The sequence below is a fragment of the Phoxinus phoxinus genome (assembly GCF_949152265.1).
Source record: "Phoxinus phoxinus genome assembly, chromosome: 6".
NCBI lineage: Eukaryota > Metazoa > Chordata > Actinopteri > Cypriniformes > Leuciscidae > Phoxinus > Phoxinus phoxinus.
In genome coordinates this window covers 39,469,579-39,494,804 of record NC_136881.1, presented here as the reverse complement: position 1 = coordinate 39,494,804, position 25,226 = coordinate 39,469,579, and the positions used below count along the sequence as shown (strand labels likewise).

At 39.1% G+C, this 25,226-nt stretch overlaps 2 protein-coding genes across 8 annotated transcripts; one reads left to right on the top strand and one right to left on the bottom strand.

The window, feature by feature from the left end:
• The first annotated feature begins 2,741 nt into the window (after positions 1 to 2,741).
• Positions 2,742 to 6,134, top strand: sertad2a (SERTA domain containing 2a). The gene is made up of 2 exons (XM_079616316.1): positions 2,742 to 2,974; positions 5,076 to 6,134. The coding sequence occupies exon 2, from the start codon at positions 5,087 to 5,089 to the stop codon at positions 5,909 to 5,911; it is 825 nt and encodes a 274-aa protein (XP_079472442.1). The 5' UTR covers positions 2,742 to 2,974; positions 5,076 to 5,086; the 3' UTR covers positions 5,912 to 6,134.
• Positions 6,135 to 6,239: 105 nt separating this feature from the next.
• On the bottom strand, positions 6,240 to 24,779 carry aftpha (aftiphilin a). Of its 7 annotated transcripts, none has more exons than XM_079616250.1 (10): positions 24,607 to 24,779; positions 19,903 to 21,384; positions 18,343 to 18,479; positions 18,120 to 18,246; positions 15,556 to 15,612; positions 14,895 to 15,017; positions 12,929 to 12,989; positions 12,531 to 12,614; positions 11,301 to 11,424; positions 6,240 to 7,813 (listed from the first exon to the last, which is right to left on the bottom strand). In XM_079616250.1, exons 1-10 carry the CDS (start codon positions 24,646 to 24,648, stop codon positions 7,681 to 7,683), a joined length of 2,370 nt encoding a protein of 789 aa, XP_079472376.1. In that variant the 5' UTR covers positions 24,649 to 24,779; the 3' UTR covers positions 6,240 to 7,680. The 7 variants fall into 7 exon arrangements, with proteins under 7 accessions (XP_079472376.1, XP_079472379.1, XP_079472381.1 ...); XM_079616253.1 differs by having other exon boundaries at positions 19,903 to 21,416; positions 24,607 to 24,759; XM_079616252.1 differs by having other exon boundaries at positions 7,100 to 7,816; positions 19,903 to 21,416; positions 24,607 to 24,756.
• Positions 24,780 to 25,226: the final 447 nt, after the last annotated feature.

Below are 25,226 nucleotides of genomic sequence, written 5' to 3'. Positions count from 1 at the left end.
TAATATTTCACAATATTATGTTTTTTTACTGTATTTTAGATCAAATAAATGCAGCCTCGGTGAGCAGAAGACACTCAAAAACAGATTTAAATACTTTAAGTAAGATTTTTAATTTGTGTTTTCATGGTCTTTATTTACAACAACAAAATGCATCAAAAATAAATCAATAATGTCAGAGCAATAAAAATAAGAATAAAAATCAGAGCATAAATAAGTCAGAAAGCATAATAGACAAAACTCAGGAGAAACCACAGAGGACACGGAGTGAGTCTCGGCGCTTTAATGCAATCATGAAGGGAACGGCTGTGATGACGAATATACAATCAAGGAAATGAACAGAACACAGAAACGAAAGAAAAACTGAACACACACACACACACACACACACGTTACAGTAGTGAGACAGCGCTCGGAAACTGAAAGTGAAGCGGCACGCTTACATGCCTGAAGTGGGACATCTGCACGCCTACACACACACACACACACACACACTCCAGCTGTCCTCACCGGGCCTCAGGGGTCAGAGGTCAGGGTCAAGCACAATGCCGAGCCAGAGCCTTTGTTTTGTTGTGTGTTGCTGGGAGACGGAGGGTCGCGGGAGGTGTGTGTGTGTGTGTGTGTGTGTGACAGCTGGAGGAGGAACGGCAGACGGATGATATAGTTAATCATCAAATGATCGAGCAAACAATGAAAGTGTGCTTTATTATTATTATTATTATTATTATTATTATCATCTGCTGCTCTCATTCTGTGTACAGTAGATCTGGGGCTTTTGACGTGACAGGATATCACAAGCACTCTGAAGGTGTGAAGATGAGGTGTGTGTGTGTGTGTGTGTGTGTGTGTGGTGGCTGAGGTTCAGCTGCTTCTTCTTCCTCTTGTTCAGGCCATCTGGAGAACATGATCCCGGATGAAGGAGCAGAACTCCAGGAGCATGTGACATCGTGTGGAAATATGCCTGAACATTTTCACACACACACACACACACACACACACACACACACACACACACACACAGTTTTGCTCTTATTCGCATCGACGTAACCCGAAAGCCACCCTGCTTATGAAACTGCTAATGTAGGCTTCTCTGCTTTCCATAAAGAGATCCTCAGATTTGGGTCTTTCATAGTTTATGAGACTTAAAAGTTATGCTTTAAATATTCACTGTCGGATGCGTCTCCTTAAACACGGCTGGATCTGTAGAAATGTGTAGAGAAAAACAGAATAAAAAAAGGTTTGCAAATAAATACGTTATAAAAAAATAAGGCTGAAATATATATAAAATAAAATATGAATACGTTTAAAAAATACGAGTAGGAAAAGTGTAAAATATTACACATTTAAAAAATAACATTTGCACAGTATTAACACATGGATATTTACACACAAAAGTGTTGGTGTGCCTCGCATGATGATGAAGATCATATTTGGGGTATGACACCTAAAAAAATTAAAAAGCATATCATTTGAGAAATGTTTGAATTGAGATCTCATGGTGATTGCAGACTTTCATCAAATCTGAGAAGAGTTGAGATGTTTTCTGAAACTTCTCTGTCTGATCTCCATCTATCTGCTGTTTATGAGTGATGTGCACATAAACTTGAGTTACAATACGAAATATATTTAGCTCGATTATTTCCTGAAGTGCTCGTGCCGTGAATACTTCACATATTTGCGGCTTTTCCACGGGAGCGCGGACACGATCATCGACATATGCACACAGGAATGAGAAGGGGGGGACATCTGTAGCTTTGCTAAGTCGTCTGATTCATTTCTGTGAATCGATTCGCTCGAGCGATTCAATTCAATGAACCCTTTAACAACGATCATTTGATCACGTTATGTAAAAAAATATTTTAAAAAACTACTCGCGTCGAACGTTTCTTTTCTTGTTTTTGAGGAAAATCATTAGTGTTGACATTATTATTATTATTTTTATATATAATTATGTTTACTCAATTTTCATTATAATACAAATATAACAACATCACAAATAAATAAAATTAAATAAAGGAACACCAATAGCTTAGATTTGTATATTAAACAGGACTACACCATAATAAAAACAGATGAGAGAATAAAAAACAATAACATATTTTAAAAAGATGCAGAAGAGGACCCAGATTCACTGTCCAGAGAGTTATACAATTACAATATTCCTTGTAATATAATAGGGCGAATAGTTGCTAGGGCGACTATTTGGGTTTCCAAATAGTTCAGATATGGGTCAATAAAACTGGCATGTTTCTTCATAAGACTCTCCAGGTGAAAATCAACTCCAAATAACCGTATAGTGTTGACATTATAATTAATGTTACTTCCCCTTAAAATTATGTTTTTACTACACAAAAACACATGATTGCATTTGCTATATGCATTAAACTATGGTAACCACAAATTAACCATGGTTTTGCTACACTAACTATAGTTTATCTATGGTATTTGTAATAAAACTGTGATTATAAGCCTACTAATCAATCTGGGGGGGGGGGGAAACATGGTTACAAATTTGCGTAAGAGTATTTAAAAGGATAAACAGCGCCAAATTACGTCAAATGTAAAATAGCCAACCTGTAGTAGGCCTAGGCTAATACATTATATAGTTTATAGTTGTTTTTTCCACCAACTATTACCATATTTAACTGTTTATTAGTGCATCCCTTCGAGCAGCAAAAGCGTATCTTGAGTCGGGTGGACTGACTCGTTCAAACGAACCGATTCAGATGAATGACTCATTCACCAGTCGACATCTGCGAGGCTGACGTCACTCGTGTCGTGAAGACTTCGCCTGCGGGTTTCTCGGAGGCGGAATAGACTCGTCGTCCGGTGCGTTGATCGGGACCAGTGACTTCACGAGCTTTACGTTATAACGCTGAATAGTGATACGATCGCGCGAGTCGAACCGGACGCTCGCGAGTGAAGGATTTCCGCGAGTCCGATGAGCAGCTGGAAGTCCTCGCTTGACCTGCGTGTGGTGAGTTCATACACACCACTTCAGTTCACGAGCGATTCTCATGATACATAATAGTAAGGTTATTTTCTTTTCTTTTTAAAAAAGAAGAAGAAAAAAAAAGATTGGATTTAAAGGTCAAAACATTTTCTTAAAAAAAAAATTACAACAAGGGTAAATGATCGGCTTTAAAGGTCAAAACTTGTGTTTGGTATGACTGTACGGTAGATTATCTATATATTGGAGTTGTAATGTATTGAAGGTCTAAATAGTTTTGGATTGTCTTGAAAGTAGTAAAGCAGGAGGATTTAAAGCCCTGAATGACTCAGTTCAGACACTGGAACTCGACCCGTTGTGCAGAATGCAGATGGTCACGGTGGGTTATTAATGCCAGCACATTTCAGACAGGCCTGTTGTGTTCTCATAACTTGTTGGTTTACTCGAAAAGTTATCAGACAGCCCTGAAGCTTTCGTTTCGCAGTGCGCCAGCTGAGGTTTCACTCTGAGCTGATCTAATGTGGGCGTGCAGCGCGACATGTCACGGGGTCACTTCACTGCGATCAGCTGAACAACTCACAGGTCCAGGTTTGCGGTGAAATGATGAGTTCGTTTAAATACAGATGCGAAAACAGTGCATTCACGTCCCTGCTCTGTGTCGTCACCCGCGAACTTCTTATATCGTGACATCACTTGTTGTACACGATTATGTCGTCACTCTCAATAAAGAACGAACGAGATTCAAACTTAAAAGTTTGAATTTAGAATTCTCAACGGTTTTAGAACGCGGGTTCGACTGCGTGTGACTCGGACTCTGGGCGTCGGTCACTGGAGGAACTACACGTGATTGTTTGCCATTTAGTTCGATCTCTAACTTTTAACCATACCAGCCAATCAGGAGCTGGGAGGAAGTGACGCGACTTAAAGCAAGTGCTGTGATTTACAGTAATCTCAGAGTCATGTGTGTATCAGGAGTTTGTCATCGATGGATGATGTTGAGTAAGAGGAAAGTACGGTGTGTTTGGCTATGAAGAGCAATCTCATTTTTCTCCTTTGTTTTCATCTAAGAAACTACAACTAGTGTTAGCTATGATTTGTGACCAAACGTTCATTGAGCATTAATATTATAGGCTACTGTATTTTAACAAATAATTCAGTTTTGTTAACGTTGTTTATTAATAAAATATTTAAAATGTTACTATAGGATTTTTTTTAAATAAAAAATGCATTAAAAAAATGTCATTGTAATAGCTACACTCGATTTTATTAATTAAATGTAATAATTAAGATATAACTCATATATTTCACATTCAATTTTATTCACTTCTGTTATTGTTAAATGTTACTATAGAAAACATTTGAATAAAAATAAAAATTTTAAATAAATTTTGTCATTGTATTGCAGTAAATTTAATTCATTCAATTTAATAATTTAGATATATTAATATATTTAACATTTAATTTTATTACATTTACTTTTATTTTATTGTTAATTACATGTTACTATAGAAAACATTTCAATAAAAATAAAATATTTACATTTAAAAAAAATCAATACATATTGCTATTTTGATGTATGAAGGTATTAATATTAATATATTTAATAACTAATTTTAAAAAAATGTATTACATTTATTTGCGTTGCTTTTTAAATAAAACAGATATTTGAAATATTTTACTTTAGAAAACATTTAAAACAAAAATGTAAATTTTAGTAAATATTGGCATGTTATTAAATTCAAAATATTTTACTATAGAAAACATTTAAAACAAAAATGTTACTAATTTGAGTAAATTGGCATTTTATTTAATTTTGTTCATTAAATGTATTAACATATGAATTCAGTTAATTTTATATATTTAAAAAAATCCTCATTACTTTTAAGTAAAATGTGACTAGATTTAAAATAAAAATATTCAAATAACTAGTCAACATTTCTACAAGTGGATCAAAACTTTCCTCAAACTTATACATGAACTTTGAACAATACCCGTTCTCGTCTAAGCACAACTTTTAACTTTTTTTGATCCACTTCAAATGTTGACTACTGTATAACCATAAACCATATGAATTAAAATATGAATGTACAAATATCAATGTTTTGATGCTCTTGTCTTCCTCCCTCAGATAGACGCTTGATGTTGGGTAAAGGCCTGAAGCGTAAGCTGGAGCCGGAGGAAGAGGACGGCGTGATGAAGATGGAGGCCTCCTCCTCCTCCCCCTCCTCCTCCTCCTCCTCCTCCTCCTCCCCCTCCTCCTCCTCCTCCTCCTCCTCCTCCTCCTCCTCCTCCTCCTCCTCCTCCTCCTCCTCCTCCTCCTCCTCCTCCTCCACCGGCGGATACTGGTTTCAGCGGCAGACGGTGCTCAACCTCTCCTTACTGAAGCTGCACACGCGTCCGGGACCCGGCGAGCCGGACCTGGCCCGCACGGTGCTCATCACCAACACACTCCGGCACATCCAGCACGAGCTGCGGGGAGAGGAGTGTGTTCCCAGCCCGCAGACTCCCTCATCTCCTGCCAGTAAGGACAGCTTCTCCACAGCACTGGCTGACATCGAAGCTCTGTGTCCGACCGTGGGAATAACAGCCTTATTTTCCACATCGGACCAGGACGTGCCAGACATTACTAGTGGCACTGACTCGGATAACGCAGGAGAACTGAGAGACCCAGATGCGCATCTTTCTGAAATGCACTCCTCTATGTCTCTCTCTGACTCCGCCCTCTTTACATCTAGCCACGCCCCCTCACGCCTCGCGGACTTCTCACTGGACGATTTCTTGTTCACGGAAATAGACAACTTCCTGTTCGACAGCTCATCCCTGAGCGTTTCCATGGTAACGGACGAGCTCGTCAAGACGCTCGCTGGTTGCGGAAGCCAATCTGCTCCTCCGTCTAATAACCAGACGTTCAAACTGGACCTGAACGAACTGGACCACATCATGGAGGTTTTGGTCGGGTCATAACTCGACGTGCGTTTTATACTTTTTGTACTTGCATCTGGAAATATTAAGGTCGGTTTTTCTGTATTATGGTATGTACAGCAAAAAGGTTACGTATATATTTATTTTGATACAGTGGGAATGTTGCCGCCATTTTGTAATATCATTATAATGTGATAAAGTGATATTTTAATACTTTTTTCTTGTGGAAATGTGATATTACACTATTTTAGTATTTACAAATTTTAAATAAAAGAAATTAAAAAAAAAAAAAGTGCGTTGAGTTTATCCTTCCAAAATAACATGAATGAAAGTCTAATAAACACAATGATTTCTCACCAAAACAACATTTTCTCTTAAATTATTTTAATTTCTTGTGTACACTTAAAGAAAATTTACACACTAGTTTTGTTTTTGTCAAAGAACCCAGGCATGCGCGATTGACCTCGGTACAGGCTCGTTAGAGATATCATTCTGTATGAGTTTTCCATAGGAATTTTCCCATAACAATTTTTACATGATCCATAGTTTGACTGTACACAGTCCGAAGCCACAGTTAACTATGTAAGCAGTTCTTCCGTATGTCTTTACAATGTGCAAAATCCTCCAGGAGACAGAATAAACAATGACACACACATAAAAAATAAAAATAAAGAACTGGGAGAGAAAAAAAGAGCCAAAAGATGGGCAACTCTTTACAGATGATTTCTGGTGAACATTTCCCATCATGCACTCCTGGCGTGCAGGAGCACTGTGAGGGCGGACGTCCTCCAGAAGAGTGGCTGAGGATTTGGCAGATTAAATCAAACACAGAGACAGCGTGACCAAAAACACAATGAGAACAGGAGAATGAGCAAAACGTTACAGCAGATATTGGTCCCTTATTCTCGATACAGCTATATATATATTTATATATATATATTCAAGTTAATCATTCATTCAACGATTCCTTCACTACAGTACAGTCCGAAGCCAGTGGTTTCAACTTACATTAAAACGTAACAAACAACAAAATAAGAACCGAATACGAGCAGCAAAAACATTGAAGAAACGCTGTCGCTTCTATCGCTCTCGATTTTAATAAAGTAAAATAAAGTATTTTGTGTTCACTAATGCATGTGTGAAATAAAAAAAACTAAAAGTAATACCAATATTGATTGTAATGTAATAGCCAAAATAATAAATACCGGTAAATAAAAAGTTCTTTGTTACGCAAAATCAAAAGGAAATTTTGCAGGTGGTTTGATTTCAAGTCTATATAACTACGCATTTATATATCTACATACAAATCAGATCATACACATCATTTGTGCCAATGAAGGAGTTAAGCCAGTGTTTCAAAAAAACAAAAACAACAAGTGCCTCTCTCTCTCTCTCACACACACACACACACACACACACACACACACACACACACACACACACACACATTAACTTAACCGTGAAGGATAATCAAAAGGAAACTCATCCCGGATTATATACAGATTGGCTCTAATATAAACACTAACTCTTTTCCTATTGTCATTCTACAAATAAAATTATCTGTTTTTTTTCTTCTTCTCTAAAGCGATCGATCATTAGCTGATAATCTCACACACACACACTCTCTCTCTCTCTCTCTCTCTCTCTCTCTCTCTCTTAACATAGCATGATGTATTTGAACTTAAAAACGACAGAAAACAAGGGGCTGGAAAAGCAAAAGGAGGAACTTAAAAGCCGGTGAGTGTCCGTGTGTGTGGAGGAGACTGGAGAGCGACGCACAGAAAAAGAGAGGCGGCGCAGAGACGAGCGCGTCAGTCGGGCAGGAGAGGCGTCAGCGTGGAGGGGAACATGAGGACTTTAGCCTGCATGAACGACAGATCCGGCAGTCCCGCGATCACTCGCCGGGCCTCAGCGCTCAGATTCTCCTCCCTCTGCACGGGCTTTCTGCTGAGAGAGAGCACACACGTCAGAGAGAGCACACACACACACACACGTCAGACACATGACCAACACGTCAGAGAGAGCACACACACGTCAGAGAGAGCACACACACACGTCAGACACATGACCAACACATCAGAGAGAGCACACACACACACACACGTCAGACACATGACCAACACATCAGAGAGAGCACACACGTCAGAGAGCACACACACACACACACGTCAGACACATGACCAACACGTCAGAGAGAGCACACACGTCAGAGAGCGCACACACACACACACACGTCAGACACATGACCAACACGTCAGAGAGAGCACACACACGTCAGAGAGAGCACACACACACGTCAGACACATGACCAACACATCAGAGAGAGCACACACACACACACACGTCAGACACATGACCAACACATCAGAGAGAGCACACACGTCAGAGAGCACACACACACACACACGTCAGACACATGACCAACACGTCAGAGAGAGCACACACGTCAGAGAGCGCACACACACACACACACGTCAGACACATGACCAACACATCAGAGAGAGCACACACGTCAGAGAGAGCACACACACACACACACGTCAGACACATGACCAACACATCAGAGAGAGCACACACGTCAGAGAGAGCACACACACACACACACGTCAGACACATGACCAACACGTCAGAGAGAGCACACACGTCAGAGAGAGCACACACGTCAGAGAGAGCACACACACACACACACGTCAGACACATGACCAACACATCAGAGAGAGCACACACGTCAGAGAGCACACACACGTCAGACACATGACCAACACATCAGAGAGAGCACACACACACACACACGTCAGAGAGAGCACACACACACACACACGTCAGAGAGAGCACACACGTCAGAGAGAGCACACACACACACACACACGTCAGACACATGACCAACACGTCAGAGAGAGCACACACGTCAGAGAGAGCACACACGTCAGAGAGAGCACACACACACACACACGTCAGAGAGAGCACACACGTCAGAGAGAGCACACACACGTCAGACACATGACCAACACATCAGAGAGAGCACACACACACACACACGTCAGAGAGAGCACACACACACGTCAGAGAGAGCACACACACACGTCAGAGAGAGCACACACACACGTCAGACACATGACCAACACATCAGAGAGAGCACACACACGTCAGAGAGAGCACACACACGTCAGAGAGAGCACACACACGTCAGAGAGAGCACACACACGTCAGAGAGAGCACACACACGTCAGAGAGAGCACACACACATCAGAGAGAGCACACACACGTCAGAGAGAGCACACACACACGTCAGACACATGACCAACACATCAGAGAGAGCACACACACGTCAGAGAGAGCACACACACGTCAGAGAGAGCACACACACGTCAGAGAGAGCACACACACGTCAGAGAGAGCACACACACGTCAGAGAGAGCACACACACGTCAGAGAGAGCACACACACGTCAGAGAGAGCACACACACATCAGAGAGAGCACACACACGTCAGAGAGAGCACACACACGTCAGACACATGACCAACACATCAGAGAGAGATATCAGATATCAAATTAAGGCGAGACACTACATGTGAACTTTCCCAGTTGATCACCTACATTAAAGGAGTGGTTCAGGATTTTGGACATCGGACCTCATTTTCAAGTTAGCCTGGTTGTTTACAAAACAGACATTTACATCGACAGTCTGGCGTTATAATTTATTTGCTTTTGGTGTACTGTGGAGTGGGTAAAACAGTTTTTAATGGCAGGCTAGCAGATACTGTTGACTCGCGCTAGCCTAGCATCGGCGAACTATGCAACTGGAAGGACTGGATGAAAATTTTTGAAAACTGTCTCCACTGATGAATAACAACCAGGCTAACTTGAAAATGAGGTCCGATGTCCAAAATCCTGAACCACTCCTTTAAGATGAGAAAAAAATGTGGTACAAGTTTTCTGTAATTTAATGTTTAAATATGCAAATTAGGCAATCTCAAAGTAAATATGCGCTAATTTGCATATATACAAAAAAACACGAAATCTGAGTATTGGATAAAGCCAGGTTCAAAATTATTTTTTCATTGTGTTCACATGTTAGATGGGGGAAATTACAGAGGGATTTCTGGATATCTACTTTTGTTATCCTGTAAATCAGAATATACCGTCAATAGCTTGAAAAAAATGATTTTCGCCATGTTTTTTGGAATAAAATGTTATATAAATCAGGCTATGAATAATATATTTACAAATCGCTCTGTAAATGTCTTCATAATATAACTAGGCACAAGACTGGACAGATTGGTGAATATCGGTGCGACTGAAGTGGAGATTTCTGACTTTTTTGAGAAAACGTCTTTAAAGATTTATCATCAGCCAATGAGATTGCGCATTCAGCCCTTTTACTTTCACGATTGGTTGCTGATAAAAAGGAAATGACCATATTTGGATCAGACAGCATTTACAGGAGAGAGAGCTTTCTGTGTGTGTGTGATGACGGGGTGCAGACAGAGATCGCGGAGCAGCGGATGATTGAGAACGCCAACTTTTGTTGAATTTATGAGAAATCTACAGACGCAAATAGACAAAGTTAGTAAAATAAAGACCCCAAAGTGTATTTCTGACTTTTTTTCACCACAAGTCAGAAAGAAGACATGTTATTGAAGACAAATATCCAAAATCTCAAAATTGACCAGTGAAAAAAAAAACCTGTTTTTGCCTGCCGTGTCTCGCCTTAAGGTTGAACCCCTGGAGTCACATGGTTTACTTTAATGATGTCTTTACGACCTTTCTGGGGCTTGAAAGTGTTAGTTCTGTTGCTCCAATGGAGGGACAGAAAGCTCTCAGATTTCATTAAAAAGATTTGTGTCCTGAAGATGAACGAATGTCTTACAGGTTTGGAACGACATGAGGGAGTGGAATTATGACACAATTACCATTTTTGGATGAACTTTCAAAAGTAAAAAAAAAAAAAACATAGTAGGATTAAAAATGCAAAATAACCATATATCCAAGGATAAAAACTGGACGACAACCACTAAATGAAATAACAAACCTAGAGCTGTACATACATTTTTAATAAATTCAGCTTATGAAAACCTCAAATTCAAAATTGTAATATTGTGAAAAGGTTTTCATAATCCGTAAGCCACAATCATCAAAATTATATCAAATAAAGGCTTGAAATATCTCACTTTGCATGTAATGAGTCTATATAATATATTAGTTTCACCTTTTAAGTTGAATTACTGAAATAAATGAACTTTTGCACCATATTCAAATTTTTCCAGTTTCATCTGTGAGCAACAGGTTTCAAACAGCTGCAATAGTTTACATTTTGTGTAAAACGTGGCAGTCGGATCAAATAACGAGTCCATGCCTACAGATATCCAGCATCCCTGTAAACTCACGAGGAAGTGTGTGTGTGTGTGTGTGTGTGTGTGTGTGTCTGACCTGGTGGAGGTGCTGGTCTTCTCCACGGTGGACATGAGGCGAGCGAACGCATCCACGACTCTCCTGCCCCCCCCGCTGACGTCCAGCTTCGCTTGGGTCAACTCGTACAGCTCCGGGTCCACGCCTGCACACGCACATCACACACACGTCACAACACTTGTGTGATACGCTACCATACCTGCGCATCAGGGTTTGAAATGAACACCCACTAACCCGCGGGTAAAACCATAATAACGCTCGCTGTCAGATCGCTGGTCACGCTCTTGTGCAGCAGAAATACAGAGCAGACTCCCCAGAACAATGTTCAATTAAAAGATTGGTCGGTGACAGCCGGACTAGCAGAAGTTCTGAATGGCCGGTAACTTACAAATGTATTAGCCAAATTATCCGGTGAGTAAAAAAAGTTCATTTCAAACCCTGGTATGCACACGAGAACAGTCGTTTGAAAGGACGGTTAAAGATATGGATGCAAATAGAGAGACAGCAGGTGTGTGTGTGTGTGTGTGTGTGTGTGTGTGTGTGTGTGTGTGTGTGAGTGAGTGTGTGTGTGTCTGACGGTGTGTTTCCCTACTGTCCACCACAGTGACCCTCAGTAATGTGTGTGTGTGTGTGTGTGTGTGTGTGTGTGTGTGTGTGAGTGTGTGTGTGTCTGACCTCAATGTGTTTCTCTACTGTCCACCACAGTGACCCTCAGTAATGTGTGTGTGTGTGTGTGTGTGTGTGTGTGAGTGTGTCTGACCTCAATGTGTTTCCCTACTGTCCACCACAGTAGTGACCCTCAGTAATGTGTGTGTGTGTGTGTGTGTGTGTGTGTGTGTGTCACAGCCTGAGAGACAGCAGGTCAATGTATGTGTGTGTGTGTGTGTGTGTGTGTGGGTGTGTGTGTGTCTGACCTCAGTGTGTTTCCCTACTGTCCACCAGTGTCCCTCAGTAATGTGTGTGTGTGTGTGTGTGTGTGTGTGTGTTAAAACACTGTGGTATCAAATTTTCACACATATTCTAATTTGTACATTTAAATATAAGTTATGTTACAATATTTTATTATTTTAATGTCTTTTATAATTATTCTATGTATTCATAGCTTTGGCAATATTGTATTATGTACAGTCATGCTAATAAAGCAATTTTTTAATTGAATTGGAAATAGAGCCGAGATCATGAACACACACACACACACACACACACAACACACACACACAACACACACAGCGCTGGTGTTAAACAGCAAACCTGGTATGGAGGTGGCCGGGCCGGAGGGCGACTCGTCCACGGGGCCGAAAAAATCGAGGTTGAGCAGAGACGAGCCTCCACTCGCTTCAGAGAGAACGAGGGATGAAGAAAGAGGAGAAGGGTTACGGACAGACAGAGAGAGAGAGAGAGAGAGAGAGAGAGAACACAGGACAGCAGAAGTTGACATGCGCTCAGATCTGTTAGTGTTGAGATCTACATGACCAGATTAGTGTTGGTTTCTGTTAGCGAGAAGCATTCGTGAACATTAGCATAGAGACGATCACTGTACTACTGCTAATCTACAGGTTCCACACACACTCGAGAACAAGAGCGTAGTTCCTGCACTCTTCTGTGTGTGTGTGTGTGTGTGTGTGTGAGGCACGAGAGGAGGCCGTTACCGTCCAGAGGGTTTGTAAGGCCACTGCTGCTCCAGTCAAACTGAACGGGAGGAAGAGACTCCTGGCGGGAAGAGAGGACATCATGTCACAAAAGTAATGTGAAAAATAATAATTAAAACATTCTTGATCTATTCTAAAGTTATCTGTCTGATTTATGAATCTATAAATGTGTGATTATTTAATTTAGTGATTGGCATGAGGTTTAAATGTCTAAATAAGGAAGGCATATTGTTTGTACAATCATTTAATTTTCTTTTTTCCTTCAGATTGGTGTTTGATGAGCCATAATAATAATAATAGTTATTATTCTTGCATACTTCCATTAGTTTCTTTTTTCTTTTCTGTGTTATTCTCTTATTCGATTTTAAGCTCTGTTTGTAAAGCTTGAAAATTAATAAACACATTAAAAAAATGAGTGATTGGCGTATTACCCTTTGACATATTTTTTTTTTTTAACTTTGAGTGACAATATTTTCACTTTTTTCAAGTTTTAATCAAATAATAAGTCAAGACAGGAATGCTATAAATTGTGGTAGCTGCTGATTTTAAATGTTTTATCATAAAGGCAATGCAAAAATAATAATAAATGTTGATAGTTTACATTTTGTGATGATACAAGCAGTTGAGATTTGCTATATCGTATATATCGCCCACACAAATATACTGTATGCGGATAAAGTTATACTCGTATATCCAACTTTATAGAAAGAGCTGGGAGATAATTGAGTTACTTTATGCAATATTATACACAAACACAGCTGATTGGCTCTAAAGTACACATCGCTTTACAAGAGTGTCCAATGTATGCGGATAAAGTTTGCTTATATATCCAACTTTATATACAGTCAAAGCAAAAATTATTCAGACACCAGATTTATTTTACTAGAGTGTGCAGGACACTATAGTTCATGTATGTAAGTGAGGAGAGCAAAATAAAGTAAACTGTGACTTATTATACCCAAAAATTCTTCATTTTTATGAATAATTTGGGACCAAATATTATTCAGACACTTTGAGCGGACCATGTTTTGCTGAAGTGTTTTTTCTTTAATTGCTAATGCTCTTTTTACACACACACTGAACACAATGAAGCATCGCTTGGTCACTGGTTGAGCTAAACTGGTATTATCTAATTGTGTAGTTAAATTGAACAGCTGACAGATATTCATCATAATTCATGTGTGAGACAGTCTAACAGAAGGATGGACAAAACCAGTGAAATATCATATATAGTTCTTGTCATATTATTACCATTTTCTATAGTAGTGAATAAACTGTGATAATGTGAGAAATGTTGAGGGTGTCGGAATAAATTTTCGTTTGACTGTGTATATATAGCTGAGCGATAATATCATTACATTTTGCAACGATTCAAACAATCATGTAATTGAGATTTGCAATATAGTATATATCGCTTTATCGGAGTATACATTATGTATGAGGATAAAGTTGGATAATCTATACGTGACCCTGGATCACAAAACCAGACTGGAGTCGCACGGGTAAATCTGTGGCAATATCCAACAATGCATTGTAGGGGTCAAAATGATAGATTTTTCTTTTATGCCAAAAATCATGAGGATATTAAGATCATGTTTCATGAAGGTATTTAGTAAATTTCCTACCGTAAATGTATAAAACATGTATTTTTGTGAGTGAATGCAGCACAATCGTGAACATAAATGCACAACTTTAAAGGAGATTTTCTCAATCTTTCGATTTTTTTGCATCCTCAGATTCCAGATTTTCAATAGTTGTGTCTCGACCAAATATTGTCCTATCCTAACAAACCAAACATCAATGGAAAGCTTATTTATTCAGCTTTCATATGATATATACATCTCAATTTCAAAAATTGACCCATGTGACTGGTTTTGTGGTCCAGGGTCACATGTATCCAGCTTTATTCAGCTGTGCGATACGCTGTGAGAGAAGAGTTTGATCAGATGAAGGTGAAGGCGCTCACCTGCGTGGCGTCTGGAGGACCGGTGTTCAGCTCCGAGACGACTGAAGGAGATTGTGCTATTGAGGCGATCATCTCAGCGGCGGAGACGGGCTTCACCGGCTCCTTCGTGGGTTCCAGCATCCCCTGCACACACACAGATGTCACACATTACTTCTTTTCTGCTTTCTAAATGTCACAATCATTTGTTAACAAACAAGTATTCACTACTTTAATGAGCTCATTGTTTCTGCCTTAAATTACATTGTTTAAATTAATACATTTTTAGCTAACTGTGATTTTGTATTAGCACATTTCTGAAATACATAACTTAGTTTCCTCTGATAACAAATCACTCTAAATTGTAATATGGACTCGTGCATTTCCTGCAAAGCTGCTTTGAAACGATGTGTATTGTGAAAAGCGCTATACAAATAAATGTGAATTGAATTGAATGATTGATTAAACACACATGAACTCAAGAGGACGATTAAAATAGACCAGCATCTCACACACACACACACACACACACACACACACACACACACACACACACACACACACACACACACACACACACACACACACACACACACACACACACACACACACACACACACACACACACACACACACACACACACACACACACACACACACACACACACAGCTGGGCTGGACTCACCAGACTGGCAGCGTACATTGGCACAATCACAGGCTGCTTTTTATGGCCCGTGAACAGCTGAGGAGAGAGAGACAAAGACAGAAGATGAGAAAAGTTAGAGGCCATATTACTGAGTCTTGATGTGGTTTTTAGGCTCCACTAGAACAGGTTTTCAAGCTTGAATGCTCAAAACACATTATTTCCCCCATATATAGTGTACTGTGTTGTGATTGGTCGAGTGTGTTAGGGAGATGTCCCGCCCCTTACCATAACCGCCAGTTTCAACACACCACTAACTCACTCAACCAGGCCCCGCCCCTTTATTCTGTGTATTAATTATTTAAATGAGGAATATTGTGACGTGTTCATTCCCGGAAAAAACTCAATACTACACTGTCAAATAAAAATTTGAATTTAAAATATTCATCAAATAAAAAAACAATATTTTTTGACGAACAACATGTAGATGTGTAGTGTGTAGAAGTGTTTGCTATTTTGTGTACATTACGCTGTGTGTTGAAGTGTGTTTTCTCATGTCACTGATGCACTTCCACAGTTGTATGCACTATTGTAACCCAATCTTCCTTGCATGCACATTAAGGAAATTATATTTTATGCAAGAACAAATGTTTCAAAAGTTAATGCACTTTAAACAGTGAATGTCATTTCATTTCAATAAAAGATGCGATGCTTGATTAGCTTTATATTTGCTTATTGCGCCCTCTTGTGGGCATAGGAGACAATACAGTACTTTTATCCTCAAACATTAAGTATTGTCTTAAGAATTCAAATATAATTTTGCTAATATTTAAGAAAGAAATTCTAATTTAGCTTTTCATCCATTTTGACAGGCCTAGTTCAGAAACAGTGGCTACGTTTACATGCACAACTTTTGCTTCAAGCAGACGGAAATCAGTCCGATTGATGAATCCGAACGTAGTGTTTACATGAACGCTAAACATGTGATCGGGTTGATGTGCGTTTATGTCACAAGCTTCAAATCGGGATAGATTTTGTGACATGCGCACGAATATACAGAGTTTGTATGCGCATAATAACCATTCTCCTACATTGGTTCATTATTTGTTTTAAACCGCATATTTATCCATTTCTGTTCAGAATTTGGAGACAATGAGCATATGAACCGTTGTGCCGCTGAAAACCAGTCGTCTGTGGATGAGAGTCTGAACCAAGGACTGGTGGGATGTTGCCCATCTTCACTTCACAGACACGGAGGGAAAGGAGGATTATAGAAAGACGGGACACTCATTTATACGAGGAAGAACAGCTCCACACGTCATAACGCTATTTCAGCGTCATTGCACATGCGCTGTCCTTTCAGTTTCGGTGTTCAATCCGATCAAGTGTTTGCATGTTCTCTTGTTCGGATTAGGAAAAGGCATAAACCCCCCTTTCAATCCGATCGAAATTTCATTGGGATCGAGCTCAATCGGATCGATTAAAGTGTTTACATGAAGGCTTTTCAGATTATTTGGTTGCGTGTAAACATAGCCAGAGACACTGATGTAGAGAATAACTCCCGCTGGAGGGGCTTTTTCACACTCAAACATCAAGAATACACACTACAGAAAGTTCAAATGTATAGGTTGTAGATTTTGGCCAGACGAAAGGTACTTGGATTGTTTTACTACTTTTAACCGCTTTATTTGACAATAAGGTATTGCCAGTGTGTTTATTAAAGGGCACCTATTATGGAATTTTGAAATGTACCTTTCATGTAGTGTGTAACATAGATCTGAGTGAACAAAAACATCCTGCAAAGTTTGAAATATGAAAGTGCACCGTATATAAAGTTATTGTCTTTCAAAAGTGAGAGTCGACTCGGAGTCATTTTTATGAATCGTTAGAAGACCGAAGCTTTTTCTCTGACTAGATGACGTCAACTTGTCAAGTTATTTGAATACGATACGCCCACTTATTGCGCTCCAAGGCCGGGGAACACTTGAAAACATCATGGCTCGTAACTGCATTTTTTTTTTTTTTACGTTATGTTTATCGGGCTAATGCTAACAAAGACTGATTGTGCTTTTACAATATTAACTCTGGGCTATGCTCGCTAACATAACATTACATGCTTTATCTTATTTTTAGTTTTTTACAACAAACTATAAAGCAGTGGACTATAATCATTATTATAACACGATTTAATTGATAAAAGCATCATTGTACTCCGTGTTAAACAATAAGTATTATCTCTGTAAACACTGCTGGGTCATCTGACCAATCGCAGATTAGCGTCGCGCAAAGGAGGGGTTTGGAAAAACGAGTCGTTGAACGAATCATTTGGGAGTCGGTGAGCAAATCAGGTAAAAATAAATGCATATTATACGACAACAAAAGTGTTTTTTGTCATTGCATGCACGTAAAACTGTTGTTGGGGACTCCCTAAACAACATTAGGAACATTTTAAATGTCATAATAGGTGCCCTTTAATTTAAACACTTCTAAGAACTATTTGGACACTTATAGTTTTGGACCCCATTGATTTTCATTGGCATTTTCCAGTTAATCATGGTCCATTTTAAAGACAAAATCCCATGTTTTTCTCCCACAATCCGACTCACTATATTTCTGGTGTCGATGCCGAGAGAGCAGAGCAGGGCTTTATTGGTGTGAGAGCCGCCCCACTGGTACCGGAGGCCGTACGCATTGTTAACATCCTGAAGCTGCTGCCACACGTCCCGCAACGCCCTACAACACCCACAGGAGGAGACAGAGACCGCAGCACAAGCATGAAGACTTCAGAAAAGCACTCGGCCCTCAGCAAACACACTCGCGGCTCCTCACCCGTCGCTGTGCTCCTGCTCCGGCGTGTCCGGTTTGAGGAAGGCGTTGAGCGGGGTCACGTCTGCCTCCACGCGAGGAGCGAGAACCAGCTCGAAACTGGCCTGGAAAATCTTCTCCAAGCGGCTGAACAGCGCAGTCTTAGCAGGAAACACATCAGAAAACACATCAGAAAACAACGGCTCTAACAAAGACCTTTTGAAAAAGATTGTTTCGAAATATAGACCTGCCCAATGTAACTAAATCCAAGATAGTGGACGAGGTGAGAGAAACATTGGATATAAACATACACAGCAAAAGTTTGGGATTAGTACGATTTCTTTCTCTTTTTTTTAAGAAATTATTGATTTTTATTCAGCATTACATGGACCAAACGTGCCTGTAAAGACATGTATAATGTTACAAAAATGTATTTCAAGTGTTTTTTTACTTTCTTTCCTTATAAAATATTTAGCAGAACAACTATTTTCAACATTGATAATAATCATAAATGTTTCTTGAGCATCAAATCCTCATATTATAATGATTTCTGAAGGATCATGTGACATGAAGACTGGAGTAATGATGCTGAAGATTCAGCTTTGATCTCAGGAATACATTATATTTTAACAAATCTTCACATAGAAGATATATAGTTTCACAATATATAATAATTACTGTTGCTACAGATCTTACTGACCCCAAACTTCTGAATGATAGTGCACATTTATTACAGAAAATGACTGATGATAATAATAGCCCAGTGCAATTAAAAACTGAATATATTACCCAATATTTGTGTGTTATTGATCTTTACGCTCACAGTGAGAGAAAATGTATTTATTTTTAAATAGTGTGTTTTTCTGTTTTTAACATGCATTTAGTTTCGACCTAAAGGTTGTGTAGGTAAGAATTGTCTAAAGAACTTTTTTTCAAATTGGCTTAAACTGTCTTTATATACCAATACATAATTAAAATGTAAGTACTTTGAAAAAAAGAGTATAAAAATTGAGTGACTATAGTGTATTTAATCTTCAATAAACACAGCTCATTAATTCCTACCGGGACGAAACAAGTGATTGGCTTGCGCGACTGTCACTCTCCGTCGCCATGACTACCGCCGCTATTACTGGCTCCGCCCACGTGCGCGCAGTCGCGCACCCGATTTTAGGTGGGAGTGAATTGAATTAATGAGCTGTGTTTATTGAAGATTAAATACACTAGAGTCACTCAGTTTTTTATACTCTCTATTTCAGAGTACTTGCATTTTAATTATGCATTGGTATATAAAGACAGTTTAAGCCAATTTGAAAAAAAGTTCTTTAGACAATTCTGACCTACCCTACCTTTAACGACTAACTTGTACAGTGAAATTAATGAGAGAGATTAATGCTAAATCAGTCATGTAGAAAGAGTAAACCATCCGGTCCAGTACATTCCTGAATCTGGTATCATTTCCCTGCCAGTTTTCAATACCTTTCACCGTTTAGGACAACACATTGAGGAACAGAATGGGACAAAGTAAGTATAAATCAACCAAGCAATATTTTAGATTTTAATATTTAATATTTTAATCAAACCTACCGTTGTGCAACTTTTGCGCTCCTCCGCACCAGTAGGGGGCGCCGTAACCGTCTGGCTCCCGTGCCATTCGTCTCCAGTTTTTTCAGTGCACGATGAATCCTGTTCCTGCCCGAACGTTGCCCACGATTCCTCTCCGTTCTGGCTCTGATCCGGCTCAGAGAAAGCCTGCCATCCTCCGATACCACCGGCGTTTTCCACCTGCGCGGAGCTGAAATCCGCAAAACTGTCACTTCCAGGAAACTCTGCAAACGTAGTTGCCTCCTCACCTGCCAAATCCGTTTTACTGGGTTCTTTTGATGTGTCAAAATCGCCAAATTCATCATCTTCACCATTCATTTTGGGGGGCGTTTCGGCCTGAGCGACTAGCGTTGTGGCCCCCTGCTGGTCAAAATCAGCAAATCCAGTCGCGCTAAATGAGCTAGCGTCTCCAAAGTCCCCGAAATCTCCAAAATCCTCATCGTCGTCCTCGGCAAGTTGGCTGTGATCGGCCGGAGTGGCAGTGTCCTCCTGAAGCGGAGGCGAAGGTACGGATCCCGTCGTGCTAAAGTCGCCGAATTCTTCGAGCGCGTCTGTCGATAGCGGCCGACCGAAGGAAGTCTCCGTTTCCGTCTCCGTTTCTTCGTTCTCGTTCTCTGAGCCTTTCTCATCTGATTGTTCAGCACTACATCTCTCCTCAGAGTCTGGCGAAACACCGCTATCGGCTACACCGTTAACGGCTAGCGGCTGCGCTGTGCTAACCGCTTCAGTAGCATCAACTTCTAGATCCTTTTGATCTAAATCCGACCCTTCATGGAAACTCAAGCTCCCGTTGCTGAGACCTTCCGAGTTTTCTAAAGGGAATCCAAACCCTGTGTTTCTCGAATCCCTGCTGTCGTCCACTTTGCTAGCACCTCGCACTTCGACAACACCGTCGCTAACGTCATTCTGCGCCGGTTGATTTGAATGTTCCCAGTCTGTGTTTGAAGGCTGGTTGTGTTCAGCATTTGAAAAAGCAGCGAAATCTGCGAAATCATCTGGACTTTCATTGTTTTTGTGTGGCGTAGGAGGGCTTCCTACTTGGTCTAACGTTGCAAATCCATTCGTTAGCACTTCAGCGGTGCCGTTGCAGTCGCTGTCAGTCCGAGATCCGGTTGCAAACTCCAGGGACGTGATGTGAGCTTGATGCTCGGTCAACTTTTTAAGTTCCTCCACACTAACCGTTCTGCCATTGGGCGTGCCAGTCTGGCTAGGCGCTACGCCGTTAGCCTTAGCGGTTTGAGACGACAGACCCACGATTCTCCCGTTGCTCAGTAGCTCCGGCGGCGAGGTGGCGTTTAAAGCCCGATTCTGGTTGAACGAGGAGGGCGTGTCGAACTCCGAGAAGCTGGTGCTGTTCGGGACGCCGGTGAAGTCGCTGAACTCATCGTCCTCGTCCTCGACGCCGTCCTCCATCGGGGGGGGAGAGGAGGAGTACATGCGTATCACGTCAGGCTCCATGGGGACCTGAGCAGAAACACACGGCCAAGAGCTCACGCCTGCAGCAGATTAGCAAAGCAATGTACGCTAGATTAGCATCATGAATAGGACGGTGGCCAAACAAGTACAAATTGAAACACAAAATGAGACAAGGAAAGATTTTGGCAACAACTAGATCTAGATTTGTGATTGTTTGAGAAAGTTTGAAACGGACTGCATGATTCATTTAAATAAGACAAATTTATGCGCTGCATGTTTCAGAGTGAAGCGCAGCACTGTGTTCATTTACACACGAGCAGCTCATGATCCAGTGTTTTAAAGGATTAGTTCACTTTCAAATACAAATTTTGTGTTTTTTAAGTCTCAGATTGAGATCTGGATAATGAGCTCCTTGTGTGTAAATGAACGCAGTGATACGATTAATCGCATCCAAAATAAAAGTTTGTGTTTATAATATATGTGTGTGTGTGTACTGTGTATAATTATTCTGTATATATAAACACACACACATGCATGTATACATTTAAGAAAAACGTGTAATTTATATATAAAATATTAATATAATATAAATTTTATATAAATATATATACAGTATATACATGCAAATGCTTCTTAAATATATATACATGCATGTCTGTGTGTGTGTTTATAGGCCTACAGAATAATTATACACAGTACACACACACATATTATGTAAACGCAGCGCACAATTTTATTTTGGATGCGATATATCGCGATTAATCGTTTCACAGCCCTAATTCACACATTTTATGTAATGTGATTTGATTTAATAATCACATCTATTCATCTTCATGTGGATTTGGAAACGCAATATACGCCAACCATCTTCCCAAAGTTGTTGTCAACAAAAGAGAAGCTTTAAGAGTTTTTTCCGCCAAAATAAAAGCTTGATTTTTTAAAACATTTTAATATGAATAAATTAAGACAGCAATAAATATTATTATTGTACTTTTTCAGTGTAAAATATAACTAGTCATATTTTTCTTAATTACTTTTTTTATTTTACAGTGATATATAATATTAGTAATATTGTAAATATTTGTATTTAGTAATAATAGTAAAACAATTTTTTTTTTGTCATATTGATATTAGGGATGCATAACAATTAATCGCAATTAATCGTTTGCAGAATAAAAGTTTTTGTTTACATCATATATGTGTGTGTACTGTTTATAATAATTATGTATATATAAATATACAAACATGCATAATTTAAGAAAAAAATCTATTTATATATTAAGTATTTATAATTATATATAATATAAATTATATTTAAATATAAAAATGTATATAAACATGTAAATATTTTTTAAATATATACATGCTTGTGTGTGTATTTATAAATACATAATTATTTTACACAGTACACACACATATATGTTGTAAACAAAAACTTTTATTCTGCAAACGATTAATTGCGATTAATCGTTATGCATCCCTAATTGATATATAACCACACAAAAAAAATGTATAACTATTTTTAACAGAAAAAAATAATCACAATTAGATTTTTTTGCCCCAAAAATTGTGCGGCAAACGCATGTAACATGATGATGAGACTTAATATAACTAAAGTGTCAGGATGCCCACAGGATAAGTCAAAATCTGTAATAACATTTAATTTGAAGTGTAAAAGAGTCATTTGGAAATGATTTCTGACACACAAAGAAAGTCGGCGCCTTCTGCAACGCTGCATGTTTTAAACGCAAGAGCGAGAACAGCAGGAGTTTCTGCACACGCTCCTCAACTACCATCGCTCTCTACATCAGCGGCGTCTAATCACTGCTGTCCGCACACACAAGACACACTTTCACTTCTGCGCGACAAAAAGTGTGTGTTTAAACACTAAATATTACATTTTAGTGAGTGAATAACCCCACTGTTTGTGCTTTAATACCTTAAATAATGCAGAGCTTTTAAAACAGCCATCAATAAATCTTCTTAATCTTAATCTTGATATGAATAAAGTGTTAATTATGTCTATTGAAAGCACTGATAACCACTGAACTTCCTGATGGCAGCGCACAGCGCTTCACAGACACCGGTTCTTGTTGTCTAACTCAAATCAAATCAAGGAGAGTAAAACCGGACAGATTGTCTTCAAATTAGACACTAATTAAGTGCTAATACCAGGAGAAGTAGTGGAGCAACAGATCAATTCAGAGAGTCGTGAATAAATAAACCAAAAGGATTCAGTCACTGAAGGCAATTATTTACAAAGTAGACAGGCCCAACCCAAATAAAACGGTCTATTGTACTGGGAACTGGTTGTTTGCTGAAAGAAGCCTCAAACAATGACATTATCTTGGCCAAACCACAATTTACATTCACACCCATATGCCATTTAAAGGTTTCTCTGTTCTAGCAAAAACACAAGAAATGTGCCACCAGAAAGCATCATATGTCCAATTTAATCATTTACTGTTCAGTTTTAGTGTGAATTGAAAGAATAAAAAAATAATGTGTGATGAAGGACATCATTAGATCAGATTGACAGAAATACTCTAATTTCCTATAAGGATAAGTCCATTTAAAGGGCACTACATCTATACATATCTATAATCATAAATTTCATATATTACTCATATGATGACTGTATTGCAGTACTTTAACTCTTCTGAGGTACAAAAGCAACGTTTGATTACATTTCGCTGTTAAATGAAAGTTTTCAAGTACACACTTTAAGAGTACAGCTATTAAATCAGTGAATTAATATAAATTAACTGATTTTAATATCACAGCTGTCAATTAACAGCAGGCCTACAGGACATAAACTGACACAACTGTCCATAATAACTAACGTACACGAACCAGATGAATGTATTAGTTTAGCCTAAACTGTATTTATCCCTGATTAAATCCGAATTAAACTGACATTTAGTCTTTTGGACGGAATCGAATCGTTTTGGTGATGTTTACATTCCGGCTAGCAGTTAGCCGTTAGCCGTTAGCCTGATCACAGCAGTGAAATTACACCTGACAGCATAAACTGAGTTGTTTCTCGCTATCAAAACAAGCGGCTTCTTTCTAAACAATGGGAAAAGTTGCCGTAACAGTCATGTTATTGTTCTCTATGTGAGTTAGAAGCGCAAACTTAATCAGTTAGCATGCAAACTCAATGTAGCATCAGAACCCATTGATTAACACGGGCGATGCTAGCAAGCTAACACTAGCATTAGCCTCGATGCTAACGGCTAGCTCTCGCGCAGCTGTCAGTCATCTTCTTACCTCAGGAGTCCGGAGTGATGCGTCCATCCTCACGGCGAGCATCTGTGGCTCTTACATACACACACAACTGGCTCGAGCTCTCTCTGTCAGCCTGTCTGTGTGTGTGTGTGTGTGTGTGTGTGTGTCCTGCTCTTTTCCCGAGGATTACCCAGCATGCATCAGGGGCTGTGGTGTGGCACTTCTGGACTCTCATGTTGATTGGACGAAGCTGATTTGGGAGATTTGAACTAAACCCCAACATGTAAAAGTCAGCAATGCATTTTTATGTATAAAGACCCAATTTATACTATGACAAATCAATTATATAAATGTGTTAAATATCATTTGGAAATAATAGTTTATATATATTAAGTTACTCACTGCACTGTATTTGTTTATTGTAAGCTAATTTTTTTTTTCATTTATTTGTTGTCATTCGTTTGTATTTATTTATTTAATTAATGTATTTTTTAATACATCTATTTTCTAGATTAATAATCTTATTTTAATCTATTTTTAATATTTATTTTAATCTATTTGTTTATTTAGTTTTCTTTCTTTTTTTGAAAAAACACAACTTGATCAAGTTTTACCTAAATAATCAATGTATACTGTTAAATATTATTATTATAAATACATGC

What these genes read in the sequence shown, in the direction of transcription:
- sertad2a (XM_079616316.1), top strand. Translation starts at nt 5,087, where the DNA reads ATGTTGGGTAAAGGCCTGAAGCGTAAGCTGGAGCCGGAGGAAGAGGAC.
- aftpha (XM_079616251.1), bottom strand. Translation starts at nt 24,648, where the DNA reads ATGCTCGCCGTGAGGATGGACGCATCACTCCGGACTCCTGAG. An exon ending in GAGCAGGAGCACAGCGACGG is followed by an intron (nt 18,247 to 18,342) that starts GTGAGGAGCCGC and finishes TGGGTGTTGTAG; the next exon opens with GGCGTTGCGGGACGTGTGGC. An exon ending in GCATCGACACCAGAAATATA is followed by an intron (nt 15,613 to 18,119) that starts GTGAGTCGGATT and finishes CTCTCTCCTCAG; the next exon opens with CTGTTCACGGGCCATAAAAA.